At 46.3% G+C, this 18,156-nt stretch overlaps 1 protein-coding gene across 1 annotated transcript in view; it reads right to left on the bottom strand.

Annotated features, from left to right (window-relative positions):
- The window catches only part of LOC146861879 (uncharacterized), a 241,267-nt gene extending 233,587 nt beyond the window's left edge, over positions 1–7,680 (bottom strand). Inside the window, exon 1 of the mRNA XM_085641050.1 lies at positions 7,482–7,680. Within this exon, the coding sequence (XP_085497176.1) occupies positions 7,482–7,523 (42 nt within the window). The 5' untranslated portion in view covers positions 7,524–7,680. The remainder of the gene's footprint in view (positions 1–7,481) is intronic.
- Between the last annotated feature and the right edge of the window lie 10,476 nt (positions 7,681–18,156).

Here is an 18,156-nt window from a genome sequence, read left to right as displayed (position 1 = left end):
CACATACTCTTATGACACCTGAGGAGTTCTGCAATGCCGTACATTTATCATCCTCAATACAATCTTGAAAAGTTGACAGGTATGTGGTGGAACGGTGAGAATAATAAATACCCGGTGCAAAATAGAGTAGTGGCATCTTCAAGCAGAGGTAAAAAAAAAAAAGAGGCCAACTAAAATTGAAAAACCTTAAAATCCATTTTCAGAAGCATCTCTTTCCCACAGTGAACACGTTATGCACAATCTTGCCTCACATATATTTCTTTATTAACATATTTATATAGTCAACAGTAGATAAACAATTATTAAGCACACTGGCATCAGCGTTGTGTCCTTGGGAAATGTTTACACAAGAACATCACCCACATATATACATATCAATTAACTCTCAGTGGCACATCTACCGTATATTAGCCAATAAAGATAGTAACTCCAAGATTAAACCATAACTGTGCCAACGTTCCATTATTAATTTGCAGGACATTTGCTTATGCATGGACACTTTGTGTGCACAGACACAGAAGGCAATTGTAGGGGGCAGGGGGTTACAAGTCAAGCTGCACATTTTTGCGGTTTGCATTTTTTGAGGTTTCATTCCAAATTATTCTCTTTTAAAGCAGGCCATCTTAAAAGTTATATTGAGCTAGAGATTGTGCTTATCGTGGTTACTATTGATACAATATTTGACTTCTAATTCCTTAATAAGTCTTGAAAAATGAGAAAATTTTTATGAGACCTCCAGGTCTAGTGACTCGAACAATCTATTCGATCTAACTGTAGTATGCTTGGCCCATAAACTTGTATTAAAGTGTGTGATCCTAGGCATAAGTTTTATTTCCCATTCGCCTTTTTCTTCATTATCACATAGGAGAGCACGTTTGTCTTCAGCGTGTTTGCAGTACAAAAACCTATTTTGCTTGATTTAATAAACATTTGCTCAGTGTATGATAAAAATTTGCCCACGTATAGGGTACACATGACCCTTGACCTGCATCTTAGCTCACTAATAGCATTGTCATCAAAGTGGGTGCAGGAATGTTTCTCAGTACATATTTAAAAACTCTCACTTTATATTACTTAAGCATGATGTGGCAGCACACTGACATTTCCAGACTGACATTTTCCATTGACCACAAGCTTTCCCACAGAAATGAAGCTTTACTCCTAAATCTATATAGCCCGCAAACGATAATGTGAGGAAGTCAAGTTTGAGGAAATATTTATCAATTTCACATCACCAAGTAAAGCATTCCGATTTGTTTTGATCCTATTAAAATATTTATTTCCTTCTCACTTTAGAATTACAAAAAAAGTACTTTCCTAACTACTGAAATATATTTTAAAATACTTGTACAGTTAATTTACAAGCTATGTATATGTTGTGTGCCCAGCAGGATTGTCAAACTGTACACTTTACAAAATCCTTTAACTTTGCAGTCAGAGAGAGAAAAATAAACACAAATCTACAGGAAAAAATAAGCAGAAATTTGTAATAAGACATAAGCTGACACTTGACCACTGCCTTCTAATGCACAGCAAACGTGGCAAGATAAAAACAAGACTTAAAGCCATCTTTATTACTCATTCACTTTATGAATGAACAGAATAGCCAGCTCAAGCTCTCTGCCAAAATGGGCCTGGAGGCCCCAAAAATAGCCGGCCCTGATAAAATCAGACACGTCATAGCAAGTGGGTGAGTGGATTTCTCGAACCTGCTTGAGAAAGTCGAGACTGCTTGGAATTGCAACTTTTGCGAGAAAAGTTTAGAAAATGAACAACTCCTATAACCAAATAGAATAAAATAGACTTAAGCTTTGAGACAGGGATGTATGATGTTACAACGCGTACTTTTACAACGCGTGCACTTACAACGCAATTTTTACAACGCAACATCCACTACAACGCATTCCATTACATCGCATGACACTACAACGCATTTTTAAAAACTACCTTTACAACGCATTCCATTACAACGCATACTACCTTTACAACGCATACAATTACAACGCATAATATTACATTGCATTTAAGGTAAGTATTGGATAGTATAGGGGTAAAAAATTACTATTCTAACTCCAGGGGGTACAACAGTAGGGTAAGTGTTGGATAGTATAGGGGTCAAAATTACTATTCTAACTCCAGGGGGTGAAACAGCAGGGTAAGTGTTGGATAGTATAGGGATAAAAATTACTATTCTTACTCCAGGGGGTGCAACAGTAGGGTAAGTGTTGGATAGTATAGGGGTAAAAATTACTATTCTAACTCCAGGGGGTGCAACAGTAGGGTAAGTGTTGGATAGTATAGGGGTAAAAATTACTATTCTAACTCCAGGGGGTGCAACAGTAGGGTAAGTGTTGGATAGTATAGGGGTAAAAATTACTATTCTAACTCCAGGGGGTGCAACAGTAGGGTAAGTGTTGGATAGTATAGGGGTAAAAATTACTATTCTAACTCCAGGGGGTGCAACAGTAGGGTAAGTGTTGGATAGTATAGGGGTAAAAATTACTATTCTAACTCCAGGGGGTGCAACAGTAGGGTAAGTGTTGGATAGTATAGGGGTAAAAATTACTATTCTAACTCCAGGGGGTGCAACAGTAGGGTAAGTGTTGGATAGTGTAGTGTAATGGTATGCGTTGTAAAGGTAGTATGCGTTGTAATGGAATGCGTTGTAAAGGTAGTTTTTAAAAATGCGTTGTAGTGTCATGCGATGTAATGGAATGCGTTGTAGTGGATGTTGCGTTGTAAAAATTGCGTTGTAAGTGTAGAGCGTTGTAAAAGTTGCGTTGTAAAGGTTGTTCCCCTTGAGACAGTAATGATAAATATAGAATCTATCAGGAGAACTGCCCAGTAATCCCCTACTGCTAGAGAACCTAGTCCAGGTGCCTAGGCCAAGCCCATCCCCCACTTACCTGTGAATGGCCCTCCGACTAGTCCTAAGCCCATTCAGAACCCGCTCCTTGTCTCGAGGCTCCCGCTTCACTCCCTCTGCTCTCACCCCAGCGGATCCTCTCCTCTTACCCATCTGCTATCTCTCTTTCTATCTGTTTGCCACTTTCTATCAACTTTCTGGCCTTTTCTCTTTTGTGCCAGTTTGCTTTTCGCTTATGCACACTCTATTTTGAACCTTGTCACTTTTCACTTTTGTGCATTTCTCTTTTGTGCCAATTCTCTTTGTGCATTCTCTTGTTTCTACATCCTCTATCACCCTGCCCGTAACCCACTTCCTTTTCTTGTGCATTTTACTATCTCTTCTTCCCACTACTGATGCCCCACACCCGTCCTCCTCCCCCTCCCTAGACCTACTTAAAGTTGTGTAGCAAGCACACCAAAGACAAGCCTGTATGCGCCTGGTCCAGGCCCAGCGCCAGTACCCTTGGTCCAACAACACCCCTCCCCCTCCAGCAATACTTCGCAGCCCTCCTTCGGTCACTCAGCCCGGGACGATGCTCACCCACTGCGGCCAGACCATGCCACACAACACGGTAGGAGCCTTCACCTGCACCGACTGCCTGTTCTCCTGCAGCTCCACATACCCCACCCGATAAATCAATCAAGCCACCCAACACCACAGCAAACGCACACCACAACACTCACTAGCATGCACACTACTCAACACATGATCACTCAGCAAACACCGAACCAATATTTGGGACCTAATGAGCAGGGACGCACCAGACCTCCTCTTTATTACGGAAACCTGCCCCAATTCCACATAGGCCCCCAACATCGCTGCGGCAATCCAACCGGCTACAAGATCGCATGATGGGACCACAACCACATTTCTGAGGGAGGACTCTCAATCATCTTTAAGGAATCCATCAAGTGCTCGACCACAGCAGAAAAAGACACCCTATTCATGCAAAACCTGCACTTCAAACTACAAATCTCTGATAACTTCACCCTGAACTGGACCCTCGCCTACCGACCACCTGGACCATGAGCCACCTTCACTAACCCGATCATAGATTTTGTTGCCCCGCTCACCATCAACTCCAGAACTTACATACTGCTCAGCAAATTCAACTTCCACTTGGAAGACAGAACAGACCTCTGCTCCACAGCACTCCTCAAAAGCCTAGGCAACATCAGTCTCACCTGGCTCATCCCAAGGTTCACACACACCCCAGGACATCTTCCCCACCAGCAACAGCATCAAATACAACACCATCATGACACTCATATGGAGCGACCACTCCATCATCCTCTTCCAGATCAACATATCGCAAGTCAACACACCCACAAGCACCAGTATACCCAGCCGCAACTGATGCAAAATCTCTGAAACAGACTGGCTCAGTGCCCTTATAATGGATCAACCGAACCCCATGAACAACCTCAGCAATGATATTACAAACATCAACAACTGGATCAGGAACTTAGCAGACTCCCTCGCACCCATCAAACCTAAAAAGCAAAGAAGATACAAGCAAGTCAGCTGGTACACAAAGGACCTCCGAGAATCAAAATAACACTGTAAACAGCTAGAAAGGAAATAGAGAACCGGCAATGAAACCTCCAACAGATCCAGCTAACAAGGCTGCTCTCAGATACTACCACCAGCAACTGTAAGACACCAAAAAATGTGCACAGCCAAACGTATCGAAGGAAGCTCCAACAGCAGCAAGTTGATCTTGAAAATAAAGAATTCACAACACCTTCCGCAACAGTCAACATCTCCACCTCCTAAGAACTCTGCAATGACGTATCAAACGTCTTCCACAGCAAACCTACTAACATCTAAACTAAAGTAACTTCCCACACGAACTGCATCCTGAGGACCTAATTGCCAATCTATCCACCACCGCCCGAGACAACCATGTGACCAACTGGACCGCCCCACCAATGACGACACAGCGACAATCATAATGATTATCCACTGAGGGACCCCCAATGACCCAGGTTCCCACCACATGTACAACCTGGGAAAGTCACCTATCAGCCCTGCCCTCTCCCACCTTATCAACACCTTCATCACATCCGGAATATTCTCTGATGACTGGAAACATGCAGAAGTCAAAGCCCTCTAAAAAAACACATCAGCCGACCTGATTCAACTGTGCATTTACTGCAATATCCCTGCTGAAGTACCCAGCCAAAGTAATGAAGATGGCCATCAACAAGCAACTTAAAACCCACCTCAAGATTCACCACCTACAGGACAACACCCAATCAGGTTGGAGAAAGAACCACAGCACCGAAACACCGTTCACCACAGCCACCAATAACATCAGGACCATCCTGGACCACAGAGCAAAAGCAGCCCTCATCCTACTCGATCCGTCTGCAGCCTTCAACATCGTCTCCCACAACGCTCAGATCAGAAGACTTCATGACTTAGGCATCCAAGGGCCCGCACTGCAATGGATCTGCTCCTTCCTCACAGGAAGAACCTTAAGAGTCAGAATGTCACCATTCACATCAGTGTTCAAAAGACCGATCTGCAGAGTACCCCAGGGATCATCCCTCAGCCCAATCCTCTTTAACATCTACATGACTCCGCTAGCCAATGTCCTCAGTGCTTAAGGTATCGCCATCACCCCAGGGATCATCCCTCAGCCCAATCCTCTTTAACATCTACATGACTCCGCTAGCCAATGTCCTCAGTGCTTACGGTATCGACATCATCTAAAATGCCGATGACACCCCAATCATCCTTTCCCTAACGGATAAGACAACCATCTCTAGAACCAACTTCACAAACTGCATGACCATGGTATCAGACTGGATGAGAACAAACTACCTGATAAGATGGAGGTGCACATCTATGGAAACAAGACCTCCCAATGGGACTCCACCTGGTGACCATGGGAGCAAGCACTAGCACCCAACGACCACACAAGAAACCTAGGGACCATCCTATCCAACAAACTCTGCATGACTGTGAAAGTCAACGCAGTAAGCCCCTCCTGTTTCTACATCGTACTTAAGATCTTCAAGTGGCTACCACAGAACACCAGACAGACCGTCACCCAAGAACTCATCACAAGCAGGCTCGACTGCGGCAATGCACTCTGCACCGGATTCTCCAAGCAACTCCTACAAAGACTCCAAACCATCCAGAGCGCCGCCACTAGACTCATACTGGCCCTCCTACACCGCACCCACATCAGAGTGCACTTCAAAGAGCTCCACTAACTCCCCATTCACAAATGCAGCAAATTCAAACTCCCCACTTATTCATACAAAGCCCTACACAACACTGACCAACATATCTCAACAGCCTCATATATTTTCACAAGCTGACCAGACACCTACGCTCTACCTCACTCTTGCTCGAACACAACCCCTGCATTCACAAAACAGAGCAGGAGGTTGCTCATTCTCCTCTATCGCACTCAAAACATGGAGCAACCTCCCCATCACATTAGAACCTCCTCCTCACTTCTTGAGTTCCGCAAGAAGCTGAAGGCCTGAATCTTCGAATAACTCAGCGGAGACTAAATTCCCGCCCACTTGCTCAAGAACCTGGATACTCTCACTGGTGATTAGTCGCGCTCTACAAATCGACATAACAGAAAAGTGGGTACAGCCAAGCAATGGAACTAGGCTACTTGACATCTAACATAAACTTTACCACTGCAGCTAAATATGCTGGGAATAAACACTGTTTTCTAAACATGGGCAGGGCACACAACACTGTGACACTCTTCTGTGAAGGGTAGCCCCTTGGCCTTGCCATCAGAATCACTGCTACCCCAGTTGCGATCTAAAACATAAAACATGGAGACAGATTTCTTTTTACCCCAGACTCCCATTTGGCCAAATTGTGCGCTTTTGGGCAATCAGGTTTTTAACTTTTTGCTTTGCTCTCTATTGGCAATAATGGGAGTATTTAGAATACCTGTAAAAGCTAGCACAGGTATGGTTGAAAAAAAGGACAGGAAATTAGCTGGGAAGGGGAGAATTGCTCACGGTATAGTCACCAATTTAGAATATGATGGCAAATGCATACTCTTTGGGGCAACACGGCGTGCTGCATTCTGGGATCTTTAAACTGTTTGATCCTGGGCAAATCATATCCTCCATGCACCAATATCCACCGACCTGATACTATGTCAGCAATTTGAAATAGGCTTAATGGAATAAATATCAATGGCATATTCTCATGACAGGTCCCTGGCATGCTATTCATTAACAAATTCGTGGCGGTTTATAAGCAGGTGACTGGATTTTAATCTCAATAGAAAGAACGTATCCTTGAAGCTGTATAATTTGGACCCCTCTTGTGCTACATCACCTACCACCCAAAAACCAGAAAGCCACATCTTGTACATCTTTATGAGTTCAAAGAGTGACAGTGGCTTGTCTCCGAGAGGGTAAAAGTGACGGAGATCAAATATGAGGGACAATTCTCGGCGTCCCACAGTGCCTCTATGCAAGCAGCTGGACTGGAAACTTCAAAATGCGGGACGGTTGTCCACCCTAAACACGAGATGTCTTTTACTTCACACAATGAGACTAAAGAAGTAAAGGACGTTACTCACCTTTCCTGAAGTCTGCTGGAAGACATCTTCTTTGGTTTTCATTTTTAATTTTTTCAGGTGAACTGTAACGTCTGTGGCGAAGCTGAACTGTATCAACTCAACTGTAGATGCTTCGGGAATAAACGGGACAATCAGTAGGTACGCAATAAAACAGCGAGTGCTAACCTCACTAAACCCTAAAACGAACACACTTCAGATTACTTCAGAATCATGCTTTTCATAGGGCGAGTAACCATCAGATGACTGCCCATGTGCTGTGGACAGAAACTGCTCGCGCACGCATGCGCAGGCTGAGACGGCACGGACTAGAGGCGTGCGGCTCGTGTTCCGTCGGATTTGGGATGTAGGAATTTCGTTGAACTAATGAGTACGCCAGCCAAAGTGAAAAAAAGCCTCTTCGCTAGTATGAGGATGGGTTCAATTTAGCCTGTTTAGCGAAAAAAATCAAACCGACTGAAAGGGATGGGAATAAGTCGTGTGCTATCAGGGAATCATTCCGTGATTTACTGCCGTTTCTCTGTAGTAAATTAAATACATGGAAGGCTAATGTGATCATTAGAAAGGGAAATGTAAGTTTCAAATATTGTTACATGTATAGATATGATAGAGGAGATTGGGTATTGTTAGGATGCAGGGCTGTGGTTTCAAAGGAGAGATTGTGCTCTGTGAAATAAAGTGTGCGCAATTTGCAAAAATACAATTATAAAGATTAAGGGAGACTTGTGCGACTCAGAGAAGTATTGAAAAGAGGAAGCGCGCAGTGATTTGAAGGTAAAAGAGGGTCATTCTAAAGACAACAAGCATTGACATAGCCAGTAAGTCTAGCTTTTGGGACCTTATAGGAATTTAGCCATGCAGCACATTAAATCTGGGTGCGACAACATCTACTGTTACTGCACATGCCACTGGTGAACGGCCACACGCACCCAAGGATGGGCTTCAGTGCGGTTTAATGAAATATGATGGTGTCTTCAAAACTCAAAAATGTGAATTGCTTTAACAAAGAAGCTCGGGCAATAATAATGACCCCAAGCCAATAAAGGGGTAAAAGGCCGCTTTATTGGACAGGTAGGCAGAATAATACATCATTTGCACAACAATAAATATTCCGAACTATCACCCCCCGCCCCTACTAAATTTTCCCCAACCACCAACTTCCCCCACGTTGTTCGGCCTAATCCTCCTCCCCAAACCCCTATCTACCTCTCCTGCCTACCCCTTGCCTCCAACCTCGCTCCCTTGCTTCCCTCTGTCCGGAACTATTCGTGATGCCCCCAACCCTTCCTGCCTGTCTTGTTCTCCTCCCACTCTGCCACCTGTCCTAGCGACAACCTCTAAAAATACACACAAATATATATATCCAAATTTTTGTAGGTCTCATGAAATGGGGGTGGGTGGGAGGGCCAAATTAGTAAACCCCCTACCTCACAACCTCAGGCAAACGTTGCGCGACGGTTAATTCGAAACCTCGCGCTTGCGCTGCTGCTCGGACCAATCAGCGCACGCGCACCACCTGTCCAGGGCATACCATTGCCCGAAGCTACCCGGGGCTGGACAATCTGAGATTGCCACCCCCAGGAGCCCTCCTCGGGCAATAATAATGACCCCAAGCCAATAAAGGGGTAAAAGGCCGCTTTATTGGACAGGTAGGCAGAATAATACATAATTTGCACAACAATAAATATTCCGAACTATCACCCCCCGCCCCTACTAAATTTTCCCCAACCACAGGGGCGTAACAAACACCCCCGCAGCCCCCGCGGTGCGGGGGGGCCCCCAGTCTTCGGTTAGGTGAAGGGGGCCCCCTCAGCTCTTCGGTAAAGAGCTGGGTGAGAAAGGCTTGCTGTAGAAAGCAGGTGCAGTCTGCAGCCTGCTCAGAGCTCCTCGCGCTGACCCAGGGCAGGACTGAAGAGAAACAAAGTAACAAGTTACATTGTTTCTCTTCAGTCAGAGCACGGCGGAAAAAGGATGGGGGTGGGGGCCCCAGAGAGAGCATTCCCCACAAGGCACAGCCTCTGAGAAGGGACGAGGCAACAGAGAGTTGGCGGAGAAGGTTTGCAGCTCCAGGGACAGGACTCTGCTGGGACACATTGGAAGGTAAGCAAGCATTGGAAATGCAATTGGCTTCGCAGTCTCCCTGGATGGCACAGGGTGTTTCCTCTGTGGCCTGCAGTGTCCCCGATGCTGATAGTGAACATGGAAACGTTCCCAGATCTCCACAGAAGAGAGAAAAAAAAATGGCTCAAGAATGTTTGAAAATGGATGTACGTGTAGAAAATGACAGAGAATACTTTTTTAAATAGTTCAATATAGCGTAAGCTCGCCCCCAAGGTATTGGAGCGCTTTACACGAGCACCAGTTACATTACATGGATATTTCTTTTTCTATGCAGCACAGGAGAAAATAAGTTTGTTTATTCCTATCACCTTTCCTGACCCCTGCAGCTGCTTATCACATCAGGCTGTGACACAAAGTTTGACTAATGGAGTAGGTAAGAGAATGTGTTACCATTTGTTTTTCTTTTTAAAATATGCACAGGCCCAGCAGGACACATACTTTGTGTGTGCTTCATTTAAACAGTTTTTATCATTATCATGGCTGATGCAGGACAACAATAAGACAATGCAAAATGCCCAGATAACGCTGGTGCTAAATGATCCTGCTGGAGAGAAATCATTTGTCTGTTAGTAGTTTTTAAATGCAGATGAACTGTATTTTATGTGGAAGCTCAGTGGGTTACTGCCTTTGTCACAGAGATCCTTGTGCTACTTGCAGTTCAGTAGTTACAATCCTAACATAGGACCGTGACCAATGACCTGTCATCAAACAGCTGCAGACAAACATGAATGGTATAGTTAGAACTTCGCTTTCTTTTTTTGTGATATAGTTAGAACTTATCCAGTCTTTCATTATTCTAATGTTGCTAAAATGAGTAAGTGTGGGCAGATATACATTTTTATCAGTAAAGCTGACCCCCATGGAATACTCTTTAAATCCTGAGCTTGTGTTTCCCCAGACCAAACCCTCTTAAAATATACTGCCCACCAGTATGGATGACATGTGATTCCTACACCTTGTAATCCTCATTGGCTTATGTGACATTCCCTGTAGACTGATTTACATACTTGTATGATTCACTGTCTCTGTATAATGTGTGCGTGGTGTAAAGTACTGACACACACTACACTGATATGAGTAGCGCTACACAACAAATGAAATGCATATGAGAGAGGCGCTACGTAAAGATGAGGAGCACTGTTGGAGGGTTACACAAGGCCACACTTATTTTTTAAGCACGGGGTTATTAAGTGATTTGCCCAGAATCACAGGATGTTGAACCAACGCTGAGACTCGAGCATGATCCCCCAGTTCCAAAGCCAGCATCTCTGGCTGTTATGCCACATTCCATTTGTATCAGTGGTCTTCCCAGCTGCAAAGGAAGGGAGAACATGTCTGTGGTTGTTGCACATTTTTGAGCGACATTTGAGACCAAGTGCAAAACTATCTGGAGCCTTCATCAAAATTCTATTTTTCTGTTTTTTGCTCCCTCCTTAGAATTAATTGGTAATATTTGATGCTTTTGGTGTCAATTTGGCACTGTCTGGTGCTGGCACCCTAGGCACCTGCCTAGTATTATTAACTCGCTTTATCATCAGCCCTTTATTTACTTTTAGACTCTGGCCATGGGCGTACATACCAATGGTTCAGCATGTGCAGTGGCATCGGGTCCTAGGAATGGGAGGGGCACACTGACTATAGCTTTCTTTCACTACCTAACCAGGAGCCAGGGAGCAATTTTCACCTCCTTAAATGAGGGCGCCTGAGGCTCATGCTACGCCACTGACTCCAGCTTAACTGAAAAACTCACATTTTAGGGGCCTCCAGAGTACTATAGAGTTGGGGAAAGTCATTCCCAGGTTCCACAGCACAGAACCTTCATTTTCTTTTTTTTAAATACATTTTAGGTATCCAGTTTCTGCCCATGCTGTGCACTTTTTATTTTATGTTTGTTTTGCTATGAATTCTATTTCTTGTTATTCACATTGGTAATATTTTTTATTGAAGAATCCAATAAAGAGCAGGTTATGAATTGGTACTTAAAGTCTAATGATGCATAAAATGAGCCCAGAACAGCAACGAAATGCTAAAAATATTAGAGATATATTCAGGGAAATGAATGGGACTGGAGTGTAGCAAACTATCACCAGAGTCATATGGGAGAGAGTAGGACACACATAAGAATGGAAGGACATTGTGGGTCGGAAGGGGAGAATCCATGTAAGATGTCATATCTAATAAGCGTTGGCAAAGCCAATAGGTCTGACGTTGGTTGGAGGACTATTGGCTGTACCATTGTATGTTTCTTTTGCTGTAGTTTATTATGAATTTATTGTTCCAAGATGGCTAATGGATGCTGAGAGAAGAAAGACATGAAGGAATCATTGAAATACGAAAGGGTGTAAATACAGCGGGTGGACAGCGGTGTATGAGAGACAATGAAATACTTCAGGGTGTAAATACAGTGGGTGGACAGTGGTGTATGAGAGACAATGAAATACAGGGTGTAAATACAGTAGGTGGACAGTGGTGAATGAGAGACAATGAAATACTACAGGGTGTAAATACAGTGGGTGGACAGTGGTGTATGAGAGACAATGAAATACAGGGTGTAAATACAGTAGGTGGACAGTGGTGCATAAGACAATGAAATACAGGGTGTAAATACAGTAGGTGGACAGTGGTGAATAAGAGACAATGAAATACTACAGGGTGTAAATACAGTGGGTGGACAGTGGTGAATGAGAACCAATGAAATACTACAGGGTGTAAATACAGTGGGTGGACAGCGGTGTATGAGAGACAATGAATTACAGGGTGTAAATACAGTAGGTGGACAGTGGTGTATGAGAGACAATGAAATACTAAAGGGTGTAAATACAGTAGGTGGACAGTGGTGAATAAGAGGCAATGAAATACTGGGTGTAAATACAGAAGGTGGACAGTGGTGAATGAGAGACAATGAAATACTACAGGGTGTAAATACAGTGGGTGGACAGTGGTGTATGAGAGACAATGAAATACAGGGTGTAAATACAGTAGGTGGACAGTGGTGCATAAGATAATGAAATACTGGGTGTAAATACAGAAGGTGGACAGTGGTGAATAAGAGACAATGAAATACTGGGTGTAAATACAGTAGGTGGACAGTGGTGAATAAGAGACAATGAAATACTGGGTGTAAATACAGTAGGTGGACAGTGGTGCATAAGACAATGAAATACTGGGTGTAAATACAGAAGGTGGACATGGGTGAATGAGAGATAATGAAATACTACAGGGTGTAAATACAGTAGGTGGACAGTGGTGAATAAGAGACAATGAAATACTAAAGGGTGTAAATACAGTGGGTGGACAGCGGTGTATGAGAGACAATGAATTACAGGGTGTAAATACAGTAGGTGGACAGTGGTGAATAAGAGACAATGAAATACTACAGGGTGTAAATACAGTGGGTGGACAGTGGTGAATGAGAACCAATGAAATACTATAGGGTGTAAATACAGTGGGTGGACAGCGGTGTATGAGAGACAATGAATTACAGGGTGTAAATACAGTAGGTGGACAGTGGTGTATGAGAGACAATGAAATACTAAAGGGTGTAAATACAGTAGGTGGACAGTGGTGAATAAGAGACAATGAAATACTGGGTGTAAATACAGTAGGTGGACAGCGGTGAATAAGAGACAATGAGATACTAAAGGGTGTAAATACAGTGGGTGGGCAGTGGTGTATGAGAGACAATGAAATACAGGGTGTAAATACAGTAGGTGGACAGCGGTGAATAAGAGACTATGAAATACTGGGTGTAAATGCAGTAGGTGGACTGTGGTGAATAAGACAATGAAATACTGGGTGTAAGTACAGTAGGTGGACAGTGGTGTATGAGAGACAAATAAATACTACTGGGTGTAAATACAGTAGGTGGACAGTGGTGTATGAGAGACAATGAAATACTACAGGGTGTAAATACAGTAGGTGGACAGTGGTGAATGAGAGACAATGAAATACTACAAGGCGTAAATAAGGTTGCACAACATAGACTTGAATTAACACAGGGCAGGGAGTAAACACAGTGGGCTCTGAAGTCGTGACCCTCAGCTGTCCTGCAGAGAACTGTACTCAAGTGCCCCATAGTCAATTTCATACCCCGCATCACGCATAAAGGTCAAGCTATTTTTATTCTCTAAAATTTCTCCCCATACTTCCCTAAATAAGTAACCATTCCAGGATGGTTGATATGCATTTGACCTGTAGAAGGGTACAGGGGACATATGGGTGTCCTTGTGTACTGTGGGAAGGGCTGTGACGAGAGGGGGTGGACTGTTAGAGACAAACAAGGAAGCCGTTCATATCTTTCTCTCTCTTTTCCATTGTGCCTGCGACATGCCTTTGTGTAGAAAAAACTATCACTAGGTAAAGAGGGGAGCTTGTCACAGCCACTAGTGAGATTCTACAGAGCTAACCCATTTCAACACCAGCAATGTTCCATGATTGTGTACTTAATAAATAAAATAACATGACATAATGTTGGCCCTGCCATAATGGTGGCACATATCGGCCCAATGTGCTCACCCATGGTATAATGGAGCCCAAACCAGGTAAAATGCGGGCGCTGGCATAATAGTGGTAATTCCTGTCTGATTGCGTGGTGCACAGTCCTCATACTTGCTTCGGCATAATGGCGGTAATTCTTGGCATAAGATTGGCGCATATGACATGCAACTATGACACATAGATATTCAAGGTGGAATCCAAAACTGTCTGTACGCACCGCGGTGCCCGAGCAACTTTGGGTGATGCCCGGAGGAGCTGTCCTATGCAGCTATAGAGGAGTTTGGCTCTGGTTCACCCCTTGGCTGCCACCTACCCAGCCGGACATCGGACATTGTTTTCCTCGTCTCCACGTTGTGTTTCTTTTCCCTCCCCCACCTCCTCCCTCCGTGATTCTTTGTCTGCCTTCCCTTTTCCAGCCTGACTCTCCTGTGTCACCTGAAGTACTTTCCCCCTTACCGTTTTTTTTTCTAATGTTATGCTATGCTTTTGTAATTCATGTAACTTTTGTAACTCCAACAACTGATGTAACAATGTTCTGAAACAATGTCCTACTTCATGTAAAGCGCTCTGATACCTCCGGGTCTAGCCAGCGCTATATAAAACTTTTCAAACAAACAAACAAACAAGACGGAATCTATCATGTGTTTTAGTGGTTCATGACAGTAATTGAACTTTTTCACAAAAAAGATAACTTCTTGATTTATGTCAATTTAAATTATTTTTCAAGAAGGCAAAGCTGGGGAGGAGGAGCCTAGCGCGCATCCAAGATGGTCGCGTGAGCACAGGGCTCCCCGGACCCTCGCTGCTCCTCGGAATTTATCCTGACTTTATCCTGACTTGGCTGATGGAATCTGGAAGGCGAATTCTGGCTGAACGTTGATCTTCTTTCAGAAATCGAATCGGACCTGGGAATCCTGATCTAAGGTGGTTTGAACTTTCGAGGCCCAATCGATGGCTGTGCCCGGTGCGAGGGTGAACTGTGGAGCCGGGGCGTAATTGAACAACAGCGGCAGCGGATCTGTGCCAGTGGCCGCTCCATTACTTTCGGTTTCACTTTTGGATCCCTGATGGGCTGGAAATCGTAACTGCTTGGAGCGGCTGGGTGTTTATCTCTGCTGGATGCCCTTGTCTCCGCCTGCCACCAGTGTGCCCGTTGACTTTGGTTTTCCCGCCCGGCCTCATCACGGTCTCTGGTGCGGCTCCTGACTGAGTTGCCGGTGCCCCCCTTGACGCTAGGCCGGTGGTCCCCGTTGGTGAGCGTGGTTCTCATGGGTGGCAGGGGGGGCCCCGAGGGGCGTAAGACTAAGACATCCCTCCGCGGGGGACCGGTCCAGACGAACAACATGGACCGCTATACTCAAGGAAGAGGGTCCCCTGGAGCGGCCGGTGCCCCCCCGGACGACGCTGGTGGTGGCCCGTCCGTCTCTTCGGATCTGTCCCTGCAGGACATTATGGGCGCCATTAACGGCATCAAGGAGACCATTGCTACGCAATATGAGGCCTTGGCCCGTAAAATCGACACGGTGGCTATTGATGTCGCACTGATTCGGGCGGATCTCTCTAAGACCAACGAGAGGGTTCAATCGCTTGACGTGCGGACGTCCACCCTGGTTGCGGATGTGTCGGACCAGCGGGCCACTCTCGGTGACCTCAAGTCGGCCAACGATCTGATGGCCCGGCGGCTGGAGGACTTTGAGGGACGGGCCCGCCGCAATAACATTCGCGTCATAGGCGTCCCGGAGACCTCCGACAACCACCCGGTGGATCTCATGGTGGAGGAGCTCATCCTCAAGCAGCTTGCCCCCGCTGGCCTGAGTAAGTTCTTTGCCGTGGAGCGGGCCCATCGAGTTCCGGGCGGTCGGCCGCGGCCGGGGGCCCCACCGAGGCCTATTGTTGCCAAACTTTTCTACTATAGAGACCGAGATGTGATTTTGCAGGCCTCGCGGGCCCATGGCCCGGTCCGCCATGAGAATGCGTCTATTAACTTTTTCCCGGACTTCACCCAACTTGTCCAGAAACAGAGGATGGGCTTCCAGGGGGTGAAGCGTCGTCTCCGCGACCTGGGTCTCAAGTACTCCATGCTTTTTCCTGCTAGGCTCCGAGTGGAACACGACGATCGGACTACCTTTTTTGACTCTCCCGCGACTGTGAGTGACTGGCTTGACTCGCTGCCGGGCCGCGGGGACCGGCCTGGGCCCTTTGCTGGTACCGAGGGTGGCGGGTCTCCCTCGGAGTGACTTTGGTCCTTGACTTTGCCATTTTGTACTGTTCGGCTGGGTTCAACTTCTTTTTTGCATTTTGTTTCATTATGATCTATGTGGGGGGCGGTCGGGGACGGGTCCCTCTCCTCCTCCGGGGTCTTTCCGTAGAATGGGGTTTATGGGGCGACAGGCACACTGCAAGTTGGGGTGGTTTTTTGGGTCGCAGGGGTGCAGGGTGGGGGGAGTTGGAAGTGGGGGGGGGGGTTGGGGGGTTTTGATTTGTGTGTTTTGTTTTTAATGCGAGGCCTTTGTTCTGTTCCAGTTTTGGGCGTTGCGCTATCTGCTGAGGGACCCTTGATCTATTGGAGGGGATGGGGGGGGACGGGTTGAGGTTGACGTCATGGAACGTCAATGGATTGGGGGATCGTATCAAACGGGGTGTTGTGCTGCAGTATTTGCGACGTATGTCTCCTGATGTGGTGTTTTTACAGGAGACGCATCTGGTGGGTAACGTTTGTCATGCCATGAACAGGGGAGGTTACCGACTCGTTGCCCATTCTGGTTTCACCACTGGCTCTAGAGGGGTAGGCATTCTCCTGCGTTCTTCACTTCCGCTGGAGATCACCAGGGTAGTCCCGGACGATAGAGGGCGCTATATGGCTTTGACTGGGCGGTGGGAGGGGCAGTCCCTTTCCTTGGTCTCTGTCTATGTTCCCCCGGGCCTCCAGAACTCCACCTTTTCAGACTTGGGTCGAATGCTGCTTGAGCTTCCTGATAGTCTTCTGATTATGGGTGGGGATTTCAATTCGGTAGTCTCGGGCGACCGGGATCGCCACCCGCCCAGGGCCCTCCCTGCTGCCCAGGCGTGGCTTGGCGGCTTCTTGGAGACCTTCGGTCTGGTAGATTGCTGGAGGTTAATGCATCCTACACAGTGTCAGTACACCTTTCACTCTGGGGCACATGGGAGTCTCTCCAGATTGGATTACTTTCTTATGCCCGCGGCCCAGACTGCCCGGATTCGAGAGGTTAAGCACCTGGCCCGGGGTATTTCTGATCATTCCCCACTGTGGTTGCTTTTTGACACTGGGACGCGGTCTGCTGGGCGGATCGCTCCTATTAACCCTTGGTACCTGCGGAACCCCACGATCCGCGATAGCCTGGTCAAGTCGATTGACCAATACTTCCATGAGAATGATGGGTCGGTGTTGTCCGCAGTGTCCCTGTGGGAAGCTTTTAAGGCAGTACTCCGTGGGCAGGCCCTATCCCAGATAGTGGCGGCTAAGAAGGTTAAGATGGAGGCGGTGGTGAAGCTGGAGACCGACATCTTGGGGTTGGAGGCGGCCTTGGAGACGGGTGTCACCCCGGATGGGCTACATGCCCTCAGCCTGAAGCAGTTCGAGTACAAGTCCCTTGTCACTGACGCTGCCAAGACCATGTATAGGGAGCAGCAGGGCAGGTTGTATGATGCCGGGGACAAGGCTGGTAAATTGATTGCTTGGCTGGATAGGAAGGAGAGAGTGAATCGTGTGGTCCCAGAGCTCCGGGTTGCGGATGGAGTGTGTGTGACTGAGCCTGGCGAAATTGTGGAATGTTTTGCTGACCACCTCCGGGCGGTGTATTCCCCGGTGTCTGATAGAGATGAAGACGACTCTCGTCTTCTACTACGGGACATTGCCCTGCCCGGCATATCCGTCGAGGACCGTGAGCAGTTGGATGCCCCCTTGTCCGTTGATGAGATTGCTACTGCGATTAGCTCCCTTCGCTCGGGCAAAGCCATGGGCCCCAATGGCCTGCCGATCGAACTATATAAACTACGCCCGGATAAAATCGCGCCTTTCCTTCGTCGTATGTTTCAGGAG

Source organism: Triturus cristatus, chromosome 2_2, assembly GCF_964204655.1.
Source record: "Triturus cristatus chromosome 2_2, aTriCri1.1, whole genome shotgun sequence".
Classification (NCBI taxonomy): domain Eukaryota; kingdom Metazoa; phylum Chordata; class Amphibia; order Caudata; family Salamandridae; genus Triturus; species Triturus cristatus.
This window is presented reverse-complemented; position numbering and strand designations above follow the sequence as displayed.